Genomic DNA, 25,045 nt, shown 5'->3' with positions numbered 1-25,045 from the left:
ATAGGAGACAAAATGGCATGTAGTTATAAACCAGATGAGTTAAATTAATTTTTGCAAATAGGGTGCTCATTTGATAGAAATTAGTTTTATGAAAACTGACAGTTTTTTCTGTGCCCAGATGCTGGTCTTTATTGGAATCCTGTCTGTATCCAATATGTTCTTATACATATACAATTACATACATACATACATACATACATACATACATACATACATACATACATACACATATAAATATATATACATGTACACACACATATATTCTTGTACATATAAAATACATATACATATAATATATACATATATATTCAAGTGTATCACTTGGATATCTTTTCTAGAGGTTTTAATTTTGTAGAGGAACTATGAATTAACATAGCATTTTTATTTGTATATTTTGGTGGAGGTGTAGAGAAAGGCGATGTTGAATGTAGGCTTCTTTTCCCTTTGGGATATAACAGTATGTAAGAAAAATACTTTGAAAAACTATGTTCGTGTTCCAGATAGCAAAGTATTTTAAAATTTGGAAATTAAATGATTTTCCCCCAGCCTGGTTGATAAAATGGGAGCTTAGCCATTGACATTTATCTTCTAACATTAAAAAAAAATGATTGAATTGCAGTCAGTATTTTTTAAGATAAAACACTGAGGAAAAATACACAATATTTCAGATTGATTATTGACATTACAATACATGTTTGTATTGAGTAAAATAGGAAAACTGTATACAATTCTTTAATAGTTGGGACTATGTTTAGTGTTTTGAGCATAATCTGATCATTTAATTAAAATTCAATATTTTAAAATATTCCTTTCTGTCACATAAAAATTACTGTGATAATAACTTACAGAACTCTGTTATGGCCAAACTAAAGATTTTCTGGTGGGAAGAACTGTAATGCTGGGGCTTTTAGCTGTGCGCTTCTAATCTAAATGACAGTAAAAGAACCACTTCAGCTCTGAAGGCAGCATAGCATGTTTGCTAGCAGCATTTGATGTGGAGCATTCCCAATACTGTATCACATAATGATAATATCCATCCAAATATAATAAGTGGGAAACCAAAACAATTGTTTTGAAGACATGACAAATATAAACATAATTTCATTTAAAATAGTTTAATAAAATGTGTCAGTTTGAGAAATCTTTGAACTTTAGATATTAAAACATGCCAGTTTCCCACAAATATAATCTATAAGAGTCAATGCCATCATTTTTACCAGTACTGTAAGTGGGATTTTAGAGCCTTGCTTATTTTTGCTTATTTAAATACATCTTATATATAAATAGAATAATGGTGCTTGAAATAGTGGAGAATATTACAGTCTTTTATGATTTGATATAAGAGATAACAATGTTTTGATCTGAGGTAAAAATGTAATGTCACCGTGAATTGTCTATTGCATTTTGACATATTAAAGTGATGTTTTAACATCCTGGCAATTAAAACCGTAAAGCACCATTGGATACAACCTGAACTGGTTTCCTATTTTAGTCCATTAGTAAGAAAGATTAATCTGACTACCAAATTAACATGCAAAGTATGTGGACCATTGGAAAAAGTATTTCTTTTAATTGTTTTTATTTAGTTCTGAGACCTAATAAATAAATGAAGAAACTTAGCAATATTCAATGGTTTGATTTATTTTTGAAGCTGCAATATCTATTTATGTGCATTTTTCTAGCTATTTTCCTTTATATCCTAAGATTGACTGCTGTTCTGTTCTGGCTTTTTAATCTTTATGAAGTAATTAGGTAATTTTAAACGTGATATTTATTATACATTTGTATTTTACCTGTAAACATAATAATTAGATGGACATATTAATGCAAGATCAAAAAGCTAATTCAATGTTTTATATACAGCTTCAGTAATGTCCAATGTTTAATAAAAAGAGGTTTAGAAAGAAAATGCATGTTTCGAAAAAAGGGAGTGACAAGGGAGGCAGAGGCTACTGCTACTAGTTTTTAAATTTTTAGCTTCAGAAATAATAAGCTCATGGTGGATGAGTACATGAAAGGAAACGTTGAAGTTTCCAAGTCTTTATGTTAAAAGAAATTAAGATCTTGGAAAACAGATCTATAAGAAACTAATTGCTAACATGGAAACTACTGACATTGCAAATCTTACTTTGGATCTTAGACTGTACAAGTCTTGTTACCTACATTAAATGCATATTTGTCTGGACAATGTGTTAGAAAATTGACCTCAGCTTGTATCTCCAGTTTGTAATTCTGCCTCACCTTGTTATTAAGTATCTTGACCTAGTCCAGCTTGTTGAACGAGATCCTATATTGCATTTTAAAAATGTAATTGTCTATATAATACCTACCTTTTTAGAGAATGATATTTGTGTGAACTTTGTTTTCTGCCTCAAACTGCAACCAAAATGTTGAGGGTGATCACTTCTACAGAATAGATAGAACTGGATGGGAATTGTCCAATGTTTTGTTTAGAGGTTGATGAATTTTATGCAGTTTAAATAATAAGTGTATAGGTTTTAAAATGAATATATTTCTGTTTTTTTAGGGGTTGATATAGAGGCAGCTCGGAAAGAAGAAGAGCGAATAATGCTTAGGGATGCTAGACAGTGGCTTAATAGTGGTCATATAAATGATGTTCGGCATGCAAAATCTGGTGGTACAGCTCTTCATGTAGCTGCTGCTAAAGGGTATACGGAAGTCTTAAAGTAAGTTGAGCTTCTGAATGGATTCAGATTTCACATTTAAAATTTGCTATGAACGCTTAGATTTACATATATGGTTTTAAATGCTTTCCTAATCATTACAAATAATCAGTCAATGCTGAAATATTAACCACATATCAAGTCAAGAATGAATGAATATGTTCATTCATTCATTCTTAATTGTTAGTGTAATATCTTGAAAGTTGGGTATGAGGTATCAATTAGCATACTCTATTAATGCTTCACAATAGCTTAAAATTGTGGACCAAGGAAGGGCAAGACAATATTCAGGTCATATCTATTCTTCCATTTTCTTAGATATTTGTGGAGTTATCAGAATCCATCCTCCCTTGTTTTCACTCTAAATTAAGTGAATCTGCAATGTATGTGATGCAATTTGTGATTTTCTACTTAAGTTCAGTGATAGCATACAATTTCATTGTTTGTGACAAATCTGAGAAGTTCATATTAACACTCTCAAATTATTCTTTTTGCCACAAATCTTTATAAGACTTTACATTCTAGTTTATTTTCACTTTTGGCATATATAAAAAATAGCTAAGCAATTAGAAATGCTGCAGTTTCTTTTTTCTGCAACTATTATTTATATGCAAATGTAGCAATAAGCAGAGAATCACAAGCAAATAAAAAACCAGCAAATAGTACTAATAATGAAGACAGTCTTTAGTTCCTTTTTTTCTATTTTGAGTGTCGAGGGAGATAGAAAGTTCTGGCTCTTGCTCTTCTAGCAGCCTCAATCATTGTTAATTGATGTTGTAGTGTGTCTTTGATATGGTCTCTCCATCTTCTTATGGGTCTGCCTCATGTTCTTTGAGCTTCTCTTTTTGTATATGCCTTGAATGGTATGGAATCCCAGATCGTCCAAAAATTATAATGACAATAGTGACAGTAATAAATATAATATTACTAGTGATAAATGAATAACAATAATATGGTGATAGTGATCATAATTTAATTATCATTCAGTTACCACAGGTGCTACCCCTCAGTCATGTGATTATCATAGTTCTGTGATCATCATTTTAGTCAGTATATGTTATCCCATGCCTACCTATTGTTTACTTTTTTCTTCCCATGCAGACCAGAGATGTTGGAAAGGAAGTGACTCCAAGAGAGTAAATGAGGTCACAATGGGGAATACACATTGAAAGCAATCCCTATGTACCTTTTTATAATCCCTTCCTCTCCTCTCCATCTCTCCACTCTTTGAGAGGCCATACAAGATATTTCAGTAGGCAGTCTCTACCTGAGTCATTTCCCCCTCTTCTTCTTGAAGAATGAAGAGATTGGAAAGGAAGACAGAGAGTATTAACTGTTCGTTGAGTGTGTTTGTGACTGCCAGTGAATTGCTTTCAATGTGTATTTCCCATTTTAATCTCTTCCTCTCCATTAAATGTAAATATAAACAAAAATTCATTCTTACTACTTATACCAGTGCCCAAGTGAGCATTCCAAAGAGCGGGAGAGTGGTTAGGAAGCAAAAAAAAAGTCAGAGGTGTCAAACTGATTAGCTTGTCAGTTTTGACTATCCTGGCACTGCAGAGATTGAGTGGGGGAAAAAGATAGTATAGTTGCAGCCAAGTGATTTTCCACTTAGCGATGAAGTTGCCAGTCCCATTTGCTGTCACTAAATGAGGCTAATCTGTATTCATAATAATAGCAATGTAGGGTATGATAGTTGCGATGAAAATATTAATAGTAATAATGAAAACAATAGTGATGACGATGATACTAAGTGATTGAGAGGGCAGTTTTTGACACAATTCTGAATATGAATGTACAGTGATCTGCAAATGTCCTCCTTGTAGTATTTCTTGAAACACTTAAAATCTTTTAGTTCAGTCATATTACCTGTTCTAACTTAATAGGCTGTTAATACAAGCTGGGTATGATGTAAATATTAAAGATTATGATGGATGGACACCACTTCATGCAGCTGCTCATTGGGGAAAAGAAGAAGCATGTCGAATACTAGTTGAAAACTTGTGTGACATGGAAACTGTCAATAAAGTGGTAAGATTTCCATTTGACTTAATTCACAGCTTCTAACTATAACCAAGATATTATTTAATGGTTTCCTTAACATTTGAGCTGTATATCTGAACTACAGTAAGCTGAACCTATGTTATTTTTTTAAAAAGGTTTTAAGGCAACTTAAAACTTATGCAAATATTTTATGGTATTTGCTTTACCACACTTTAAGTTTTCACTTGTGACTTTGCTACAGTCCCAGTTAAAATTATATATACATTTTTTTCAGGAATTCTTTCACTTCATCATTTTACTATTCAAATTTATTTCATTTCATAATTCAAACAAGCATTCTTGTTCATGTTGCCTCTTAGCAAAATGTCCTATGCTTCGATGGCATTCAATAATATTCTTTGCATCTTGATTCATGTAGTTTTGACATCCTTTTTTCTTACATCCACCTTTCATTCATTCTAGTGGAAGAAACACCTTTGTAATTTCTCTTCCTGCACTCATTTTATACTCTTACTGCTTTCTATTCTTTTCTTGTATGTTCTTGCTTCCAAAGATGTACTCATTAGGCTACCAAATAATAGTCTTCTGAAATGTAGTGTCTTTTATTCTTGTATCTTTCACTAATATTATTTCTTCATATACAATAAAATCAAGTTTTTATTCATTCCTGGGTCATTTGTAATCTGTGTTTTAACCAGGTATTCAAAACAACCCTTTTTTACTCACCAGATACTTCCTATTCTCATTTATTATTGGATCAAATAGGCCATTTAGTTTTATTGTATTCTCACATCTTATTTCTACTTATTCATTAATGTCACTGAACATAGATCAGCCACAATATATATGGGTGGGTTCAGGAAATAACTATCTGAGAACACCAGTTTGTTTGTTTGTTTAACAAATTTATATAGCTGCCCAACTCACACAGAGGTGACTCTGGAAGACTTGCAACATTTAAAAATCCACCACATAATAAAAACCCATAAAAATCTCTATTTGACCCCCATAGAAACAACAACACAAGCAAACCAGCCACTTGATTGGCTCCATCTTCATTTGTGGTCCCCAGGACTGCTGACAAAGACATGCTTTTAGGGCCATTCGAAAAGCAAGAGGATGGGGATCAACTGTATCTCAGGGTGAACAATGTTCCATAGAGAAGGTGCTGTTACTGAGAAGGCACTTTTTTGTGGATCTACCAGATGTACATCCCTAATCAATGGGACATATCCTGTTTCCCACCCTGTTGGACTGGTGTATGTAATAGGGAAAAGGCAATTAAGTTTTGTATTAGGGATTCATAGATCTAGTTTTCCATATATTGTTTTTTATGTTTTTATATGATTTTTTAAAGAATTTTTAGCTTTTAAAATTAATAATTCTTTGTATTTTACTCTTATGCTAGTCGATGGCCATAATGAAGTTTTGATTTGAAGGGAGAGCCAGTCCTTCAAGTAGCCTGGCCCAAAGCCATGTAGGTGCTAATCAGCACCTTGAACTGTACCAGGAAGCAGATCAGCAGCCAGTGTAGCTCCCACAAAAGACGTGATACATGCACAAATCTAGGCTTGCACAAAACTGTTTGGACTGCAGCATTGTGAATCAATTCAAGCTTCTGGCTATTCTTCAAAGGCAGCCCCATGTAGAGTACATTACAGTTGTCTAGATAAAACCAAGGCATAGGTGTGAAGGGCATGTTGGTCCAGGAATGAGTGAAACTGGTGGACAATTTGAAGTTGTATAAAGAATCTCCTGGCCATGACTGCCACCTTCTCAGAATCCCCAGATTATGCCAATATATATATTTTCTTTGTGGACGATGGGAAAACTGATGATGTTTCAGAACAAAGCTTTAAGCTGCACCTCTGATTTTAATTTCTTTAGAATGTATTCATGGCTTTTATAAGATTTTGTGATCAGAGCTACAGTTAACATGATTGCTAATTTTCACTCTCTTTTTTGGTTCAAATCGTGCGAGGGAGTTTGGCAGGTACTTCAAGAACCAGTTGAGGATACATTGGCATCTACAGCCAACAGATTTAATAGATTTCCTGCTGACAAATTCTTGCTCTTTGTGGTTATTAGTTTAATTGCACCATAATCTGTGTTTTTTTCCTCTTCTGTAGGGTCAAACAGCATTTGATGTAGCAGATGAAGACATATTAGGCTATTTAGAAGAGCTTCAAAAGAAACAAAACATGGTAAGCTCTTTCAGTGTGCAAGAACAAAATGTGAACCAATTTGAAGCTTCATATTAGAATATATAGAACTAACACAAAAGGACATCCGTGTTCATATTGAGTTCAAATTAAGAGCTGTTTAAATAGAATATTTTAATAGCCACTGCACAGAATGTTTTGCATATACTAAACTTATGTCTTGGTAATGTTTTGGACTTTTGAGCATGCTACTAAAAAAATATATCTGGATTTCTGTATTTTTCTTTCTGAGGCCACATTTACTTCCTACTTCAAATAGCATGGAAAGGTTTGTATTTATTCCTTGTTCTCAAAAGAGAAACACAGCTTGGTCCTTTAGCTTTACAAGACATCAGGAAGAAGTTTAAACATAGTAGCATTAGTCCATCTTATTTCCAAAGCTTTCTTTAGCTGTCAGCTATAGCTTGTGGCCCCATATTGTAAGTTATTACGATATACCACTGTGAGTAAGAAAGTGCCTTCTCCATATTAAGCTACAGCAACATATGATCTGTTTCTGCTCAGGGAGTTGGATATTAACTTCCAAGACTCCATTTTCTAATAACTGCCTGTTCTTAGCTATTTTGAAGTTACAGAGATCGTTATATTACTACTGCTACCAAACACAAAAACTTCACTTTCATAGTAGTTTCTCTTAACAATACTTCTGGATCCTTTCTAAAGCAGTGCTTAATAAAATTATGTATTAGTTGTGAGCTGACATTATTTTACTTTTTTCTATTTTATTTATTTTTATGAGATGGAGATGGCTTTAGGACAGTTTGTTTGCTTCAGGTCAGTGTTGCTTTTTATGCTGAAAATTAGTTTTGAAAGATTAAAGGATTTTACTTTTTGAATTAATAATACTGGAATTTTCCTAGTAAATTTTACTTGTAATAATTAAAAATCTAATTAAGTATTTTAACTTCTGTTAAAGCTTCATAGTGAGAAGAAGGAGAAGAAATCACCTTTAATTGAAACAACAGCAAACATGGACAATAATCAGTCTCAAAAATCATTTAAAAAGTAAGTAGCTAAACTAAAACTAACATTGGGAGAGGGGCAAAAAAAGATTAAGATTACACAAGTTTGAACTAGAATATGCCGTGGATCAAACAAAGTATCAACTGATATTTAGTTTTTTCCCCTAAAAGTAATAAATAAATATTTATAATATCAATGTTCCAGTAAAGATACTTTGATCATTGAGCAAGACAAGAATCCATCAAACATTGAGTCCTTAGAACAAGAAAAGGGTGATGAGGAGGAAGAAGGAAAAAAAGATGAATCCAGTTGCTCTAGTGAAGAAGATGAGGAAGAAGATTCAGAATCTGAAGCAGAAACAGGTAATGTGGAAAAATACTTTGGTTACCTTTTTATTTATTTTCATCTCATTTTAATTTATTGTAACTTTTGTTTCTTCCTTGTTTTATGTTTGCTGCTGCCATAATAATATGATGCTGAGGGACAGGTGGAAGGCATTAAGTGATTTTAATTTTTTAGATAAAGCTTATACTGAATGGATCATTTTTTATATCTTACTACATTTTACATGTTCTTAAAACATCTTTACATAATTTTTGAACAGCTCAATTGGCTTCACAAATAGGTAATTAGGAACTAGATAACTGTATGAAAAACAAGGTGCTATATTACATGAAAGCAAAATGAGTAAGAAGTCTTGCAGCAAGAGTAGAAAAATCAAAGATTACATGCACTTACATTATCATAAAGAGACTTCTATAGTAGTGGGTTGCATTGATTTTGCAAAAACATGTAGCATTGCTAAAGTTAGCTTGTTTAAAATTGCTGTCTCAAATCACTTAGGTCAAATGTGGCCTGAAAGATAAGTGAGCAATGGTGATGCATGTTGAGATTATTTTGTTGAAAGTCTCAACAAATGGATGTGGGAAATATATGCTTCAAAGTGCTCTATTTATGCAAATTACATTGGTCATTTCTTTATTTTGTAGACTAATAACTTGATTAGTTGTTTTTAATCTTAATAATAAAGAATAATCTATCAAATGTATACACAAAATACTGGATATGCTATTTTTTTAAAAATACACAAGCAGTTTGCAGTGAATATACTGAAAGCTTAGCTTAGAAAATTATTTCTAGCAGTTTAGTAATTAATCTATAGCTAAAAAAATATTTAAAAAGTAATGCATAATTGGCCTTTGAGATATTTCTTGCTAAGGCTGTGCTTTGGAAAATTAACTTTTGTTGTGGCAGAACAATTTCAACCTTGTAAACTTCTACAAAATTCATTTATGATTTTGCTGTGTAGAACAATCTTAAATTTTAAAATAACAAACCAGAAAGATATACTTTTAGTTCACTTAATTATAGTAATATAATATTGAAAATCTTGATGAACTATACATATGAATGACTTAAAGGTTCAGAGTCATCACTTCAGCATTTCTTGAGTTACATGACTTTCATTGCTGTGTTTTCTTTGTTCCTACTATGCAGTCTTGTGCCAGGAAAATATGACTGTGACACAAGAATTAATTTATGTAAACTTGGAGATTTTAAAATATCAACAGGACTTTCATCATACTTTATTTGGCATGCTAGAGAACTTAACTTTTCCCTGAAGCTGAATCTCTATGTTCCAAACTTGTACTTTCTTTTTTCTTCCAATTATTTATTATAAGGTAGATTCAGAGGTCTATTGTAAGTACTGGTACTTGGAAAAAGATTCTAGATGGATTAGAGGCCTACTGTACTATCTCTTTTGCATAATATGTGTATAGACAGGATTCAATACATCAATATTTCATTTTTAAATGAAAAGCACTGGGAATATTTTTTTTTTTAAATGTGCAGAACATGAAAAAGTAACTCCCTAATTGTCAGGTTTTCACTCTCCTCTAATGTGATTCAGTATCCATTCACTGAGACTAGATTGTACTTCAATTTGTTGAATACTTGCTTAGTTATTAAAATATATTTACCGTTATATATTGACATATTGTATATAATTATATCCCATATAGTCAATTATTTTTCTGGATGTCTTTGTTAAGAATTGTAAAACATGAAAGAGTGCCTTCTCAACTGTTGCATTTGGAATTGAGAGTCACATTCCACTTTGCCCGACTCTCACATCAGAGATTGACAACCATGATTTGTGGAGCATAAATTGTTTCCAGTCATGTTTTTGCAGCTCATGAAAACTATGAATTCCATTACTGATATTTGATGATATCTGGAGATTATTAAAAAGCATTAAAATAGTACATTAAGATTCTTTTTTAAAATAAATTTTATTAAGTTTCCAAATTTTAAAAACATAAAATAAAACTTTATACATTATTATCAACATCAAGACATCTTTTGCATCTCCTCACATTTTTCAGTATATGTATTTACTTATTCCTTTACCATTACATCTTACTCTTACTATAAATCAATATATTTTATTCTTACATTTCAATCTTCTCCATGGTATATTTACATATTTACATATTCCCTCATTCTTGTTTCTAGACATTTATTCTTGTGTTTATAGACTTTTGCACTATTTTTTGTGCACTGTATTTTATCATTTTTGTATTATTATCTTAAATGCTTATTGTAAATATCCGTCCACTACTCAGAGCTTAGCAGATGAATACATTAATTAAAACAATACTTTTCTTATTGCATTCAATTGTTAATTAGTACTAGGAATGATATAATATTTTAATCAGTTTTTAATAGCAAAATATAGTTTTCTGCTATAAGAATATACTGTGGGGAGTATTCCTCTCATAATTTTCTCCTCCTCTCCTCTTCCTCAACTTGCAAGAAAGTTGGAATCTTGTTTTCTGGTTTAAAAGTAGCCACTTCAAGTAGTCTGTGACTTATGATAGCTTATGACTTTTTATAAAAGTACACTGTCACATGACCATGTTTAGTGGCAGCAATTCCAACAGTCCTGGTTGCCATCATTAAACAAAGTTTATGCAGGTTGTTAAGTGAGAACCAACATGACCACAACTTCTAGATTCCTGTTGGCTTCTCTCATTTTTGTGGGAAGCTGACAGAGAACATCAGAAATAATGATCATGTGACCATAGCTTGTTGCAACATCATAATTGTGAGATGGGCAACAAGCACTGGCTTACAATTTTGTGATGGCAGGGATGGCCAGAACCATGAAAATTTGTCATAAATACTATTTGTTGATAATTTTATGAGTAGTTACAATAATTAGAAATAAATTTCTTAACAAAATTAACTCTTTCGTTTTGAGGTTTAAACAAATGCCTTTTGAGAGAATGGGATAGCTACAGACAGTACAACATTTATATTATATAAACTGTGAATGATTTTTTTATAGAAAAGAACAAATCTACAGTCAATAACTCAAGTACTACCAATGTGCAAGCTTCTTCAATTGTTGTAACAACACCATCTGTTCCTACTGGTCAAGTAACACCTACATCCCCTCTTAAAAAGGTAACATATGCTTTTATTCACTTACTAGTACTAACATTTAACTATATGTAATTACATATCTATTCAAAAAGCAAAATTTTAATCATTTTTTTCAGTCTGATGATATAAGACACTTTGCCCAATCTGGCACCTACAAGTGTATTAGTAACTGCAGCTGCCAGAATTTGCGGATATCATAGCTCCTCAAATTAATTCTGGGAGTTGCAGTGCCAACACTTCCCACTTTCCTGTTGGGAAGCCTTGACTTCCATTGAGAGAAGAAATACCAAGTATTGTTGAATTGTCACTGTCAAGTAAAGTAATCCATAACTCATAGGCCTACAGTAGGCCCTGGCTTTTTTTTTTTTTTTTTGTCAGGAAGCAGATCTGTTACTTTTCTGTTTCAAAGTAGTAGAAAAGCAGGAGCCTGGAACAGATTATTGGATGGAAGAGTCTCCATTCTTAGTGTTGATGCTTCTTCACTCCCTTTAGCAACTGGGAAGCAATCGTCTTCAGAAGAATCACTTAGGTGGACAATGATGGTGGCAATGTTCCTGTGCAGTGGCAATGTTTAAATAAACATGTGCTATATGTGAAGAATGTGTACACATAAGTTCAGGGGAAATTTTGGTGCCTAATGTATACAGTTGTGCTTAAAAGTTTGTGAACCCTTTTGGATTGTCAATTTTTTTTTTTTAAAACAATGATCTAAAATGGTTTGTCCTACAACTAGGTAAAAGAAACCTTGTTAAACAAAAGAGTCAAAAGTAATAATACTGAAAATAATATTGAAGAAAATGACTCAATGCTATATATTTGTGAATGGTAAAAAGTATGTGAATCATTTCTTTCAGTAACTGATATGTCCCCCTGGAGCAGCAATAATTGCAAGTAAACATTTCTGAAAACTGTTGATCAGTCCTAAAGTCAGCTTGGAGGAATTGTAGCTGATTTTTTCCTTACAGAACAGCTTTAACTCAGGGATGGTGGTGGGGTTCCTCATATAAACTGCCTCCTTAAGGTCCTTCCACAACATTTTTATAGGATTACAGTCAGGAGTTTGACTTACCCATTCCAAACTTTCTTCTGCTTTAACCATTCTTTGGTCGTACGACTCCTATGCTTTGGATTGTTATGTTGCTTCATGACCCACTTTCTCTTGAGCTTCAATTTATGGACAGTTATGCTGACATTTGCCTATAGAATATGCTGAAACATTTCATAACCCACAGTTCTATAATTGAGGGCAAGTTGTCCTGCTCCAGAGGCAGAAAAGCTCTCCCAAATTATGATACCACCACTACTATGTGTTTGACACACGGGATAAGGATCTTATGTTGGAATGCAGTGATTTGTCTTTTGCCAAATGTAATGCTTTTCATTCAAGCCAAGAACTTTATTTTGGTCTCATCCACCCATATAGCATTCTTCCAATAGCCATTTGGCTCAGCCATGTAGTCTTTTGCAAAGTGTAGATAGGCAGCCATGTGCTTTTTGGAGAGTAATAACTTTCTCCTTGCAATCCTACCATGCACATTATTATTGCTCAGTATCTTCCTGATAGTGGTCTCACAAACACTAATATTTGCCAATGCAAGAGAGGCCGTTAGTTCCTTAGATGTTACCTTTAAGACCTTACTCTTGGTGTGATCTTGGTTGATCAACCACTCTAGGAAAGGATGACAGTGCTGCTGAATTATCTCCATTTTTACCATCTGCCTAACAGTGGACTGTTAGATTTTTCTAGCATTAAGAGCATTAGCAACAATATTTTGGAGGTCCTGTAATCACTTTTCCACAAAAATGTAAAGATCTGAGTGATTCTAATTTTCCCTATGAACTAATTTATAATCCTGGAGGTTCACATACTTTTGCCATAAACAAATATGTAGCTTTCATATTGCTTATATGTTGAAGAACAAGAATTTGAATTACTTACCAACTATAAAAAAAATGAAATCTTAAATGCTATAAATTGGGCTGAACACTGCTTTTTACTGTGCTATATGCATTGGCAATAATTAAGAAATAGTTACCATTTCTTTCTATAATATTTTTTAGTTTCCCAGTCTAACATACAATCCTTGGTTTTCCTTAATTTCCTTTGTCCAAATACAAAGGAAGATTTGTTAGATGCTGGGTATGAAAACTACTGTGTCAGTTCTCAGCCTGCTCAATTTAGAGATCAATTTAGAGAATTAGTTAAAACTGTCAGTAGATTTGAGAACACCTGAAAAGAAAAGAAAAACTCTAATGAGTAAGAATTCCTGATAGCCTTTACTAATGGTCTCAGCAAATTGCAATAACTCTCTAGGAATATGGTGTGCTTCAGATTTGAAGCTGAAAATATGTTTCAGAGCATTTCTTAGCGTGCTTACCGCATCTCTTGGCATTTCTGTAAAGAAGATGTGTCTATCTGCACTTGTATGATAACTTTGCAGTCCAAGGGAAAATATTTTTAAGCAAAGGAAGCATGTTCACACCTTTTCTGAAACTTACATTGTTTTGTCACTTTCTTACACTGAACACTTATTTTCTTGGGAAGCACAGCTATTGTATATTTCTTAATGAGGTGCTGATACATATAATCTGAAGCATCTTTTGGGTTTAGATTCAGAACATAACACATCAGTACTTTTCTATATATTATGTGAATATGGAAAAGCATAAATTATGTTAGCTAATATATAACATAGCAGTAGGATTCAACTATTTCCACATCTAGTTGCAATACTAAGGGAACTTTTATCCACGCCTCTGTTAACTTGATCAAGTAGTGGTGATATTTAGTGAAAAAGAAAACAGAAAAAGAAAATGAGTATCAATTTTCTTCTACAACTCTTTTAAGGCAAACACCATTTTTTTCCTTCAATCTTTATATCTCTTTTGTGTGTCTTCTTCCAATTGGCTTTAGTATGACTCTCCCTCTCCTCTCATGCCTGTGATGGACTCTGTAAATCCTACATCATGGAGGCAGGGCTTACATAGAACTGGCATTATTCTTGTGCCAAGTAAAGGTGAAAAGTCTCTGGTGAGGGCATTGTATGTTTAGCTTCTTTTTCCAAGTTGCCAAATAACAACTGCTAATTCAAATGTTGACATTATAATTGCATGATTTTAAACAGTGTTATTTTGAATCATGGCAAGTATGTATTCATAGTGCAACATTTAAAGCTAACCTTTGGGGAAAAAAATAGTTATTTTGAAAATTTAACTTGCTCAGGCAATGGTATGAAGCTTTTCTTTCTTCTCCAGAAATATAAAATATGTATTTGTAAAAAACTCCATAAAGCACAGAATTATAGAATTAAATTGATTGAAAATTAGAGTGTCTTATGTGACCTGTTTATAGACCCAAAGAAAGGTCAAATTCTTGAACTTTGACAGAAGCAATTATTGTTTGCATTCATCCCCATTATTTGACCTTATTTTCTCAGCTTAAAATAAATATTTTTGTTATAAAATAAAGCATCAAACAAATTATTCTATGGACTACCAGAAATATTGCATTCATACACTATGCGAAGCCACATTAATGGTTTAATGTTTTGCACTGTTGCAGTCCAGACCCCTGCATTTTACTCACGGACTATGATACATCATAATCATAGTTCAGTGCAATGTATGAATCCAGCCAATATTGCAATATTATTGGACAAAGGAGATCCAGCATCTTCATAGTTATACTTTAATCATTAAACTTTTTCATTGCTGCTGATTGGCCAGGAAGGAATCCTGCCTTTCATTTTTGGAAGGAGGATAAGAGTATTAACAAAGCAATACTTTTGAAGATGATACATTTTTCACTATTGCATTATTTGGAAAGCATTCCTTGGATGGGGAACAGTGTCCTGGGTAGCAGAACATTTTAAAGAGTTTTTTTTTAGTTTTTAGATTACTTTATTGTCATTGCACCTCGTACAACAAAAACAAACACCATCTTCAGTGCACATCATGACTATGACCATGAAAATAAACACAAACACACATCCTTCACCGTTCACACATTGAACCGGAAACCCCCGATACCACACCAACACTGCACTATACAACAGAATAATTTTTTAATAGGTTTTTTCCCCCTTTTTTTAAGGAGGCTTGCTAGAATTAGTTTCCAGATAATCTATATGGAAACCAATTTTATGTAATTGTGAACCAGGCTTCACATAGTTATTGTATATGATCCTCTGATGGTCATCTGTAATGTTTATTTTTGCATCTTTAAGGTTTTATAAAGATAAGTGGAAGAATGCAAAGATTAATTGCTATATTCCTTAAATATAGCATCCATGTTGTGTAAATGTGGTTTGAACAAGGCAGAGTTCTAATCTTCATAATCTCCACAAAGCAAAAAATATAGTTGCTTGCCTGAACTTCTGTTCTCTAAGTGTGCATTGTGTGATTGTGTATCATACCTTCATTGTGTAACACAGAAACTTATATTTTATCCAATATTCTTTGTTTTGGTATTAAAGATGGTTGCAATGTAATTAAGCAGAATGATGCTATTTCTCTGATTTATGTATACTTGTCAGTGAACAGAGCAGAAAACCTGTTATTGTTGTTGAGATTCTAGAATGTCTTGTTTTCTGGTCTGTGCATGTCCCTTCTTAAATGTTTGACTGCACAGTGGATGCTTGGAAGCAAGCTTATAAAAAAGCAACTCTGTGTTTTGCAGTTTCCAACTTCAACTAAGATTTCTCCCAAAGAAGAAGAACGAAAAGATGAGTCTCCTGCTTCTTGGAGATTGGGTCTTCGAAAGACTGGCAGTTATGGGGCTCTGGCAGAAATTACAGCTAGCAAAGAAACTCAGAAAGAAAAAGATTCAACAGGTGTTATACGTTCAGCTTCAAGCCCTAGATTGTCATCTTCATTAGATAACAAAGACAAGGTAACTTTTCCTCCCAAATTTGCATCATAATTAAATTATTGTTAATTAAGTTACTCTTGGTAGTGATTTCAAACCAAAGCAGTACATGTTTGAAAGACAACCAGACTATGAAAATGCAGACCATATTTTTATGCCCATAATTTATGGGTTAAGGTCTTTACTGGCATGAATGGTAAAGTCAGTTTGAAACATAAAACCTCAGTGACGAGCAGGGCTTCCAGTATCTTTCTGTGTATTTTTCTTTGATTCTTGATTAGTACAGGATAGACACGGACTTTAGAGGATAATTAGGACTGCAGAAAAAACAACTGCTACCAAACTGCCTTCTATTGAGGACCTGTATGCTTCACGAGTCAAAAAGAGGACTGTGAAAATATTTACAGACCCCTCACATCCTGGATATAAACTGTTTCAACTCCTTCCCTCAAAACGATGCTATAGAGCACTGCACATCAGAACAACTAGATACAATGACAGTTTTTTCCCAAACGCCATCACTCTGCTAAACAAATAATTCCCTCAACACTGTCCAACTATTTACAAATTCTGCACTACTATTACTATTAATCTTCTCATCACTCCTTATCACCCATCCCCTCTGTTAGGAATAACATAGGTTACCTAACGTAGTTAGGTACGTAACCCTAACACCCTCCCACTTGTAACTGTATGACTGTAACTTTGTTGGTTGTATCCTTACGATTTATATTGACTGTTTCCTAGTATGATTTGATTGCTTATTGTACCCTATGACTATTATTAAGTATTGTATCTTATGATTCTTGACTCTTGTTGAAAGTATGTTTTCTTTTATGTATACTGAGAGCATTTGCACCAAGACAAATTCCTTCCGTGTTCAAACACACTTGGCCAATACAAGAATTCTAATTCTAGTATATGCAAATTTGTGTCTTGCAGAAAGATTGTGACATCTCTTCCATCTCTCCCCAGATATCTTGTTACTAATACGCATACAAAGTTTTTATGATTTCTTTCAATGTAATAAAACAGTCTTATTCAGAAGTTTGAGGGTGTAGTTTAGGTTTAGCAAGTAATCAGCTTTCTAGATTTTAATTTTATAAGTATTTTAAAGTATAAATCAGGAGGAGTCTGGTACTGTCTTTTAAAATTTTCATTTTATGAAAAGGTGTAAGCTTTTCTGAACTACAGCTCACTTACTCTAATGCCTGGAATAGCTAAATTGATGTAGCATTTAAATTAGGATTGCAGTAGGGGAAAAGAAACAGACTAGTTATGCAGATGCAGAAAACAAGTATCCTATCAACTGTTGCAATTTGTTTAAAACTCATTGTGTTTATTGAGATCTTCTGAGATAGTCATATACATTTGATAGACAAGACAGACAGAAAACACGCACGCCGAGTCCAGAAGTTTTTGAAGCATGTGAGTTTAGCAGTTTCGTGCTCATTCATGCTGATTAAGTTTCTTTGTTCCAAACTGGCTTCTTTGAAGATCTATAATGAAGTGTCCCAGAAGGTTGAAATGTTTTGATATTATTTTCTCCTTATTCTGGGACCCAGTGTTAAATTTAGGTACATTAATTCTGTTGTTCAAAATCTGGCTTGATTGTCCAGTTTAGAAGCATGGGCAGCTGATGATGGTACTTTAGGGGAAGAGCATGAGATACACAGTCCCTCGATAAATTTCATGAAGAACTTTGCTTACTCTTCTGTAAAATTGATTGGAAGAAATTGTAAACTTATCATGGAAAATATTAAGAGTGAATATACATATTGCACGAAGGAAATTGGTTCTTTAAAAAATAAAACTTTAAATTGGTTGTAACTGAAATATTATTTCAAAAAATTCTTTCAGGAGAGAGATACAAAAACAACCAGGCTTGCATATGTGGCACCTACAATACCAAGACGGCTGGCCAGTACATCAGATATTGAAGAGAAAGAGAATAGGGATTCTTCAGCCAGCATAATACGTGGTAGTGGTTCTTATACTAGAAGAAAATGGGAAGAAGATGCAAAGAAAAATATCTCAAATGAAGGTACCACATCACTAAATTCAAGCTATCAGAAAAGGTAAATAAATAACACTTTATAATATGAGGTATTTTCCAGAATGATTAGCAGAAAGCAAGAATGTAAAAGAATATTAACATTTTTTCTTTCAGAACCATACGCACTAGAACAGTGGTGGCTAACCTTTTTGGGCTCCTGTGCCAAAAATTGTGTGTGTGCTTGCGCTCGCTGTTTTGTCACTTCTGGTATTTCTGGAAATACAGGAAGTGACCATACAGGCCTATTTTTTGGCCTCCAAAGGCTGCAGAGGCTTCCCTCAAGCCTTTGGGAGGCCGAAAAAGGCCCGAAAATCAGCTGGGAGGCATGCGCATGCGCAGTGAGATAAGTTTGTCTGAGCTCGCATGCCCGCACAAACGGCTCTGCATGCCACCTGTGGCACGTGTGCCATAGGTTCGCCATCACGGCGCTATATAGTGTTTAATTTTGAGTATAATTTAACGAAAGAGAAATTTAAAGAACAGCAACATTTAACTATTTTAATATATTTCAATATACCATTGAATAATATATTTAGTATATGGAATATATACTGAATACATAAAAAAAATAGTTTTCCATAAATGAAAAATAATAATTACTTCATTACTACAGTGATTTCTGTAAGTTGATTTTGGTCTTATCCCCCATCTTTTGGTATCAGCATATTCACATATGGGATGTTGGGGTGGAGATATTATTCTCTCTAAGGTGTTTCTCTGGGTTTGTATTTTTTTTTCTTTTCTTTTGTCAGGAATCATATTAAATTTAGAGTTGTCTTTCTTTTGATATTAATAACTAAAAGGCACATTTTATGTAATTCACTGGGTTTTTTAAAAAATAGTCTTCCATAATGTAATGAACTAAATCAGGGGTCCTCAAACTTGGCAACTTTAAGACTTGTGAACTTCAACTTCCAAAATTCTGGGAGTTGAAGTCCACAGGTCTTAAAGTTGCCAAGTTTGGAGACCTCTGAACTAAATAAATGTAAGAATAATGTCTTTCCTGTTACTGGAAGCAACAATAGAAATAGGATTGCCTTTCATTGATATGAATGTTTTAGGTAGGTATCAGTTCTTCACTAATGAGTTTGTTTTATAATTTTATTACTTTATAACCACTGTATAAGTTACTAATTTTTGGTTTCTTAAAACATGCCTTTTAATGGATTTCATTTGCTTGCTTTTACCTGCATAGTTGTAATTATATTTATTACTAAATATATAAAATAGTATTAATAATTATATCATTGATAAATATGCCACAATATTGCATTGATATATGCAAGCATGTTGTTTTATTGGGGTAAGACTGTGTAATCATCTAGAAGAGGGGAAAAGTAGTAGTAATATATTACAATTATCATTTTTCCTTTTAGTGGATTTAATTGGCATTTGGTCAAAAAATCATCAGCGTAAAAATATTTCAATTTTTTTTTATTTGGTAGCAGTTCCTTTGGTAGAAGACAAGATGACTTGATTAATACTAGTGTTCCAAATACTACATCTATATCAACTGTTACCTCTCTCACTGGTCTTCAGAAAAATCTGCTTTCTAGTACAAGCACTGCTGCAAAGGCCACAACAGGTTCAGCAACATCAGCCATGCAAAGCAGGTGAGATTAATGTGAGCTTTCGTGCATAAGATGCTGAGCCTGCAATTTTATGCTGATTTTGTCCTTACAGGTGGATTAAAAGCATTTGAGGCCAGAGTAATACCACATGTACACTTAAACCAATTTTCAACTCAAGTTGTAGTAGTGCTCTGATTCTAAGATAAATTCTTTTTTTCTTGGTGTAATTCACTTATTTGTACCTTAAGATATTATGGATTTAATACACTGGTTTCTGTGGGTTTTGAACATTCCTTAAGTAAGTTGCCAGAGATATTGATCTCCAGGATGATTTCTGGCAGTCTTCACCTTACTACCTGAGAGAGCAGAAAAAAGCTTTTAAATTAACCCATTGTAATTCCCATATCTGCTTTTTTTTTTTTTTTTGGCGGGGGTGGTGGTGGTAATATTCCTTTAAAAAAAACCTGCGTGTGTGTATGTATTTAATTAATCAATTTATATTGCCTCCCATCTCATATCTCTCACTCTGGGTGGCTCACAAAAAATAAAAACAAAAAAACTACACCAAAACAATAGAGTAACTACAAATTCAGAGCCATAAAATATTTTTAAAAGACCATCCAATAAAATCCATAGCAGAGGTGTTCTCATACGCATCAAAAACATCAATAAGGCTACTGCACAGGCTTTGCCCCACTTCTAACTCCTCACCTCTGATGGCAAAACCATGTTTTCGGGGCTTTATGAAAACAGCAGGGTCAAAGCTATTCTGATTTCCAGGGTGGGGTGCGGGTGATCATGTTCCAGAGACATGATAGAAAAAGTGCTCTTTCAGATGACATTTCTTGGTATATGGAACTCAGAGCATGCCTCTCTTGCAGGACTTGATAGGATGAGTAAATGTAATTCGAAGGAAGTCCTTGTATGTGTTTGTGATTAGGGAAAATAAAAACCATGGTTATATACTGCTCTTCTGCCCCTTTCATAGCATTATTTGGGATATGTGTGTATATTCAATTATGATAATATTATTTAGATACGAACGAGGATAACTAATACTTATTCACTGACCAAGAAGTGGAAATTTCAGGTAGTTTATCTGAGTTCTTTGCACTGAAGATGATCGAAATTAAACATAGCTTCAACTGGAGTATTTATTTAACTATTAAATATGAGGCCCAATTTGCTATCAAAAGCAACTCTGATAACAGATAATCAGAGTTGGAAGGGACCTTGTAGGTCATCTAGTTCAACCTTCCCCCACCCAAGCGGGAGACCCTACACCATTTCTGACAGATGGCAGTCCAATCTCTTCTTGAAAGTCTCAAGTGATGGCGCTCCCGCAACTTTCGAGGGCAAGCTGTTCCATTGGTTGATTGTTCTCACTGTCAGAAAGTTTCTCCTTATTTCCAGGTTAAATCTCTCCTTGTTCAGTTTCCATCCATTATTCCTTGTCTGGCCTACAGACACTTTAGAAAATAGATTGACTCCTTCCTCCCTGTGGCAGTCCCTCAAATATTGGAAGACTGCTATCATGTCTCCCCTGGTCCTTCTCTTTACTAGACTAGCCAAGCTCTGAGCATCTTACAGTGTAATAAAAATAGAAATATAAAAACAATTATAAATTTAAGAATAATTGAAATTACAAGGATTAAGACTAAAAATCACAGGTTCAAGCGACATGAGGGGTATTGTCTTCTTTGTCACTGCACCAACCACCTCCAGTATAAAGCATCTCCAACTGGCAGAGTATTGCTACATGTTAATATAATTTGACATTTCTTTCAGTGTATTATTTTAGCCATATTATGTTTAAATTTCAGTGTATCATTTTATATATGATCCCTGGCTCAAAATCCAAATAATATTCACATAAAAAGAATTGCAATGCATCATTGCATACTAATAAAAAAATGAATGGTGCAGTGGCCTAGAGATGCACCTCTCACCTTACAATCAGGAGGCTGTGAGTTCGATCCTAGATAGAGACAGATATTTCTCTTTCTGCGCACGATGAGAATATATCTGCTGAATATAATTCTGCATTGGTGACAGGAAGGGCATCTGGTCAGTAAACACTCAGTTTCACTCAGTTGCCCAGACTCTGGCCCGCATGGGATTATGGGGATTGTTAAAAAATGATAATGATGATGATGATTGCATAATAATAATATCAGTACTTGAGAAATAAAGTGAAAATATAGTCCAGTAAAATTCATTTGGAACATTTGGATAATTTTAAAGCACAGCTTAGCAAGTTTGCATTTTTTTTTAAATCTTTCTTTTGTTGTTTTTGTTGGGATCATGCAGTACCTCAAATCGTTTATGGGCTGACGATAGCACTGAGAAAGAAAAAGACCATGTTTCTACAGCACTGACTGTTCCTGTTGCACCCTCAATTGTAAATACTGGGGTTACTACTACTGCCTTGACTACAACTACTACTGGTACTGTGTCATCTTCAGAAGTCAGGGAGAGACGCAGGTGTGTAAATATTATATAAATATTACTTTTCTTGTATAGATAGATATTAGTATGCTTCTTGCTAAATATACATACAAATCACTCTTCAGTTATACTGTACTTTTCTAAAATAAGATGTTATTTGTGGATATTTTAAATTTAAGATAATGAGTAGTGTTTTATGTTTCCATTGTCATGGTCTTTCATTATTTGTAGATTTTTGAGAGGAATTTTCATGAGAAGAATTTATTTTTCCTTTATAAGCATTTGATTGATTTAGTAGCTATTTAAAAATTCTACAAAATAGAAATGAAAAAAAAAAAGAGAGAGATTCTCCAGCTGTAATAAATTGAACTAACATTTCAAGGTAGTATTAAATCAATCCTATTATTAAACTATTATTAATATCAATCAAATTTCAAAAATTAACTAGTGGCTGGTAAATTATGAATAATAAGTCAGCATAAACTGTAAGCATACATTTCTATCATAATATTTTATTATTTATAAATGGTTTTTAAGTTGAATTAAATTATATCATAGCCTTGTTCTTAAAATATGTGATTTTTTATAATGATGGTTACTTCATTTGCTATTCATTTGAAATGAAAATGTGTGTGTGTGTGATTTCCAATTAAAAGGCATAAAGTGTCATGGTAGCTGTACAGAGCTAACTTTGTAGATTGTATAAGAATATTAGAATTAGTAAAGTTAATTACTATATTAGTAAATTAGTAAAGCAAGGGATTATGGGGTCATTAAAAGATTATGATGATGAGAATTAGTAATGTTTAAAGGAAGAATTTTGTTTAAATAGTTACGTTCATAGTATATTTTTAAATAAGCAGTGTTAATCAATAAACATTAATTTTAAAATCTAATAAATGGTGTAGTTGCTACTTATGTAACTTTCCAAAATCATGTTTGAAACTGATGGTAAATTTTCTGATGGTTGAAAAGTTACCTGCCCACAATGATATAGCCCCATCTTTTAGCTGAACGGTTCATCTACTTACTCAGTTTCCTTGTTTTTAAATTAAAAAAGCTTCAATCCAGAAAAAGCTCCCATTCCTAGAGTTTTCCTCTGGACTGGGTCAGTCAATCATCTTCATACAATTGCTGTTCTGTGTTGGGAGGTTAGACAAGGCAATCTCTAAGGTTCCCTCCAATCCAGTGAGTCTGTGGAACCATTCTGAAGTACAACAAAAATACATGTATGCATATAAATTGTGTGAGTGTGCATGTGCTGAAACTTCAAATACATATTCGGAGCTACAATTAACTTTTAAGATTCTACAATAGAATCCATGCCTAAATAAAGAATGTAAAATGATGAAGTAAACAGTAAATATAAATATTCTTAAAGGTTTTTTCTCAGCACAAAGCTTTGAAAGGAATACCTTTCATTAAAAAAAGGTAATGGAAACTCAATTGTTATGAAATATATGTAAGATTAGGTGCATGATGCATATAATGCCTGTTTCTGTTCAAAGCTTTTTATATGTAAAAAGCCAGTTAATGTAAAAGAAGGGCTTAAAAAGCAAGTAACTTTAAAATCTAGGCATTTGATTTGTTCATCACTCTCACTGGCATGTCAAGATGCACATGAACATTTCACCGAATCAAATAACCAATTTAAGTTTCTAATTTTCAAAGTATTTTTTATTTTTTTAAAAATAATGTGTTGTAGGTGTCTTATAAGACTGAACGATGATATCACAATTTAAAGTTAGCTGGTAATTATATATACCAGATAACCTTGACTTATAACCATACATTTAACAACTGTTTGAAATCAAAACAGCACTGAAAAAAGTGATTTAAAACCAGTACACATACTTACAACTGTTGCAGCTTCCCCACGGTCATGTGTTCAAAATTCAGGTGTTTGGCATGTACTTATCATGGTTGCAGTATCACAAGGTCATGTGATCGCCATTTGTGACTTTCCTAGGCAGTTTCCAAAAAATAAAGTCAATGGAGAATCAGATTCGCTTAACAACCATGTTATTAACTAACTGCAGGTGACTCATTTAACAACTATGGCAAAAAGTTAGTAAAATTGGGTGTGACTCACTTAACAATTGCGTTACTTAACAATAGAAATTCTGGTCTTATTTGTGATTGTAAGTTGAGGACCTGTGAATTATTTTCATAGTACTTAGGGATAAAAATAGTGTGTCGAGCTAAGTGTGTGTGCTTAATGATCATGCAAACATCCTTTCAAGTCTAATTAAAGAATTAGAAATGCAACATAGGCATTTGCAGCCTTAGCACTATTTAACCAAGAAATTTAAGGAATTGTGCATCCGTGTGTGTGTTGTATGTGTGTGTTATCTAAAAGTTCAATTATTTTATAATTGATCTTTCATTTCAGGTCATACCTCACTCCAGTTCGGGATGAAGAATCAGAATCCCAAAGAAAAGCTAGATCAAGACAAGCTAGGCAATCCAGAAGATCCACACAGGTACAGCAATCTAACTATCTCACAAATGGTGGTATTGTGTGATTTGTATTTTTTAATTCCTGGCAAAATATACAGTATATAAAGAAGTGATGGAATTTTATAGTGATCTGGAAATGTGCTGTTTGTGAAGTCCTTGAGGCTGTCTGAGCTTTGTTGTTTTCCCATAGACATTTCATTATCAGGATAGATAATATGTTCATTACACTGCACAGCACTGAAGATACTGTCTAGACCAGGAGTGTCAAACTCAAGGCCCTTGGGCCGAATCTGGCCCGCAAGGTGCTCAGATATGGC

The 25,045-nt window shown here is 33.3% G+C and overlaps 1 protein-coding gene and 1 long non-coding RNA gene across 5 annotated transcripts in view; one reads left to right on the top strand and one right to left on the bottom strand.

Annotated features, from left to right (window-relative positions):
• The window catches only part of PPP1R12A (protein phosphatase 1 regulatory subunit 12A), a 106,872-nt gene that overhangs the window by 60,927 nt on the left and 20,900 nt on the right, over nucleotides 1-25,045 (top strand). For 2 of the 4 annotated variants that reach the window (XM_026667692.2, XM_087968030.1), the window contains exons 4-14: nucleotides 2,528-2,687; nucleotides 4,574-4,718; nucleotides 6,821-6,895; nucleotides 7,830-7,918; nucleotides 8,081-8,238; nucleotides 11,229-11,347; nucleotides 16,005-16,217; nucleotides 18,054-18,271; nucleotides 19,695-19,862; nucleotides 22,131-22,304; nucleotides 24,661-24,751. In XM_026667692.2, the coding sequence (XP_026523477.1) occupies nucleotides 2,528-2,687; nucleotides 4,574-4,718; nucleotides 6,821-6,895; nucleotides 7,830-7,918; nucleotides 8,081-8,238; nucleotides 11,229-11,347; nucleotides 16,005-16,217; nucleotides 18,054-18,271; nucleotides 19,695-19,862; nucleotides 22,131-22,304; nucleotides 24,661-24,751 (1,610 nt within the window). Of the gene's footprint in view, nucleotides 1-2,527; nucleotides 2,688-4,573; nucleotides 4,719-6,820; nucleotides 6,896-7,829; nucleotides 7,919-8,080; nucleotides 8,239-11,228; nucleotides 11,348-14,240; nucleotides 14,358-16,004; nucleotides 16,218-18,053; nucleotides 18,272-19,694; nucleotides 19,863-22,130; nucleotides 22,305-24,660; nucleotides 24,752-25,045 lie in introns of all 4 variants that reach the window. The other 2 variants (XM_087968031.1, XM_026667693.2) reach the window with 2 other exon arrangements.
• Nucleotides 22,179-25,045, bottom strand: part of LOC148130186 (uncharacterized) — a 39,099-nt gene continuing 36,232 nt past the window's right edge. Inside the window, exons 3-4 of the long non-coding RNA XR_015750065.1 lie at nucleotides 24,127-24,233; nucleotides 22,179-23,475 (exon numbers count right to left, since the gene is read on the bottom strand). This is a non-coding gene — a long non-coding RNA (uncharacterized LOC148130186). The remainder of the gene's footprint in view (nucleotides 23,476-24,126; nucleotides 24,234-25,045) is intronic.

This window comes from Notechis scutatus, chromosome 6 (assembly GCF_049901735.1).
Source record: "Notechis scutatus isolate UNSWTSFEM ecotype Mainland chromosome 6, rNotScu1.2, whole genome shotgun sequence".
Classification (NCBI taxonomy): Eukaryota; Metazoa; Chordata; class Lepidosauria; order Squamata; family Elapidae; genus Notechis; species Notechis scutatus.
This window is presented reverse-complemented; position numbering and strand designations above follow the sequence as displayed.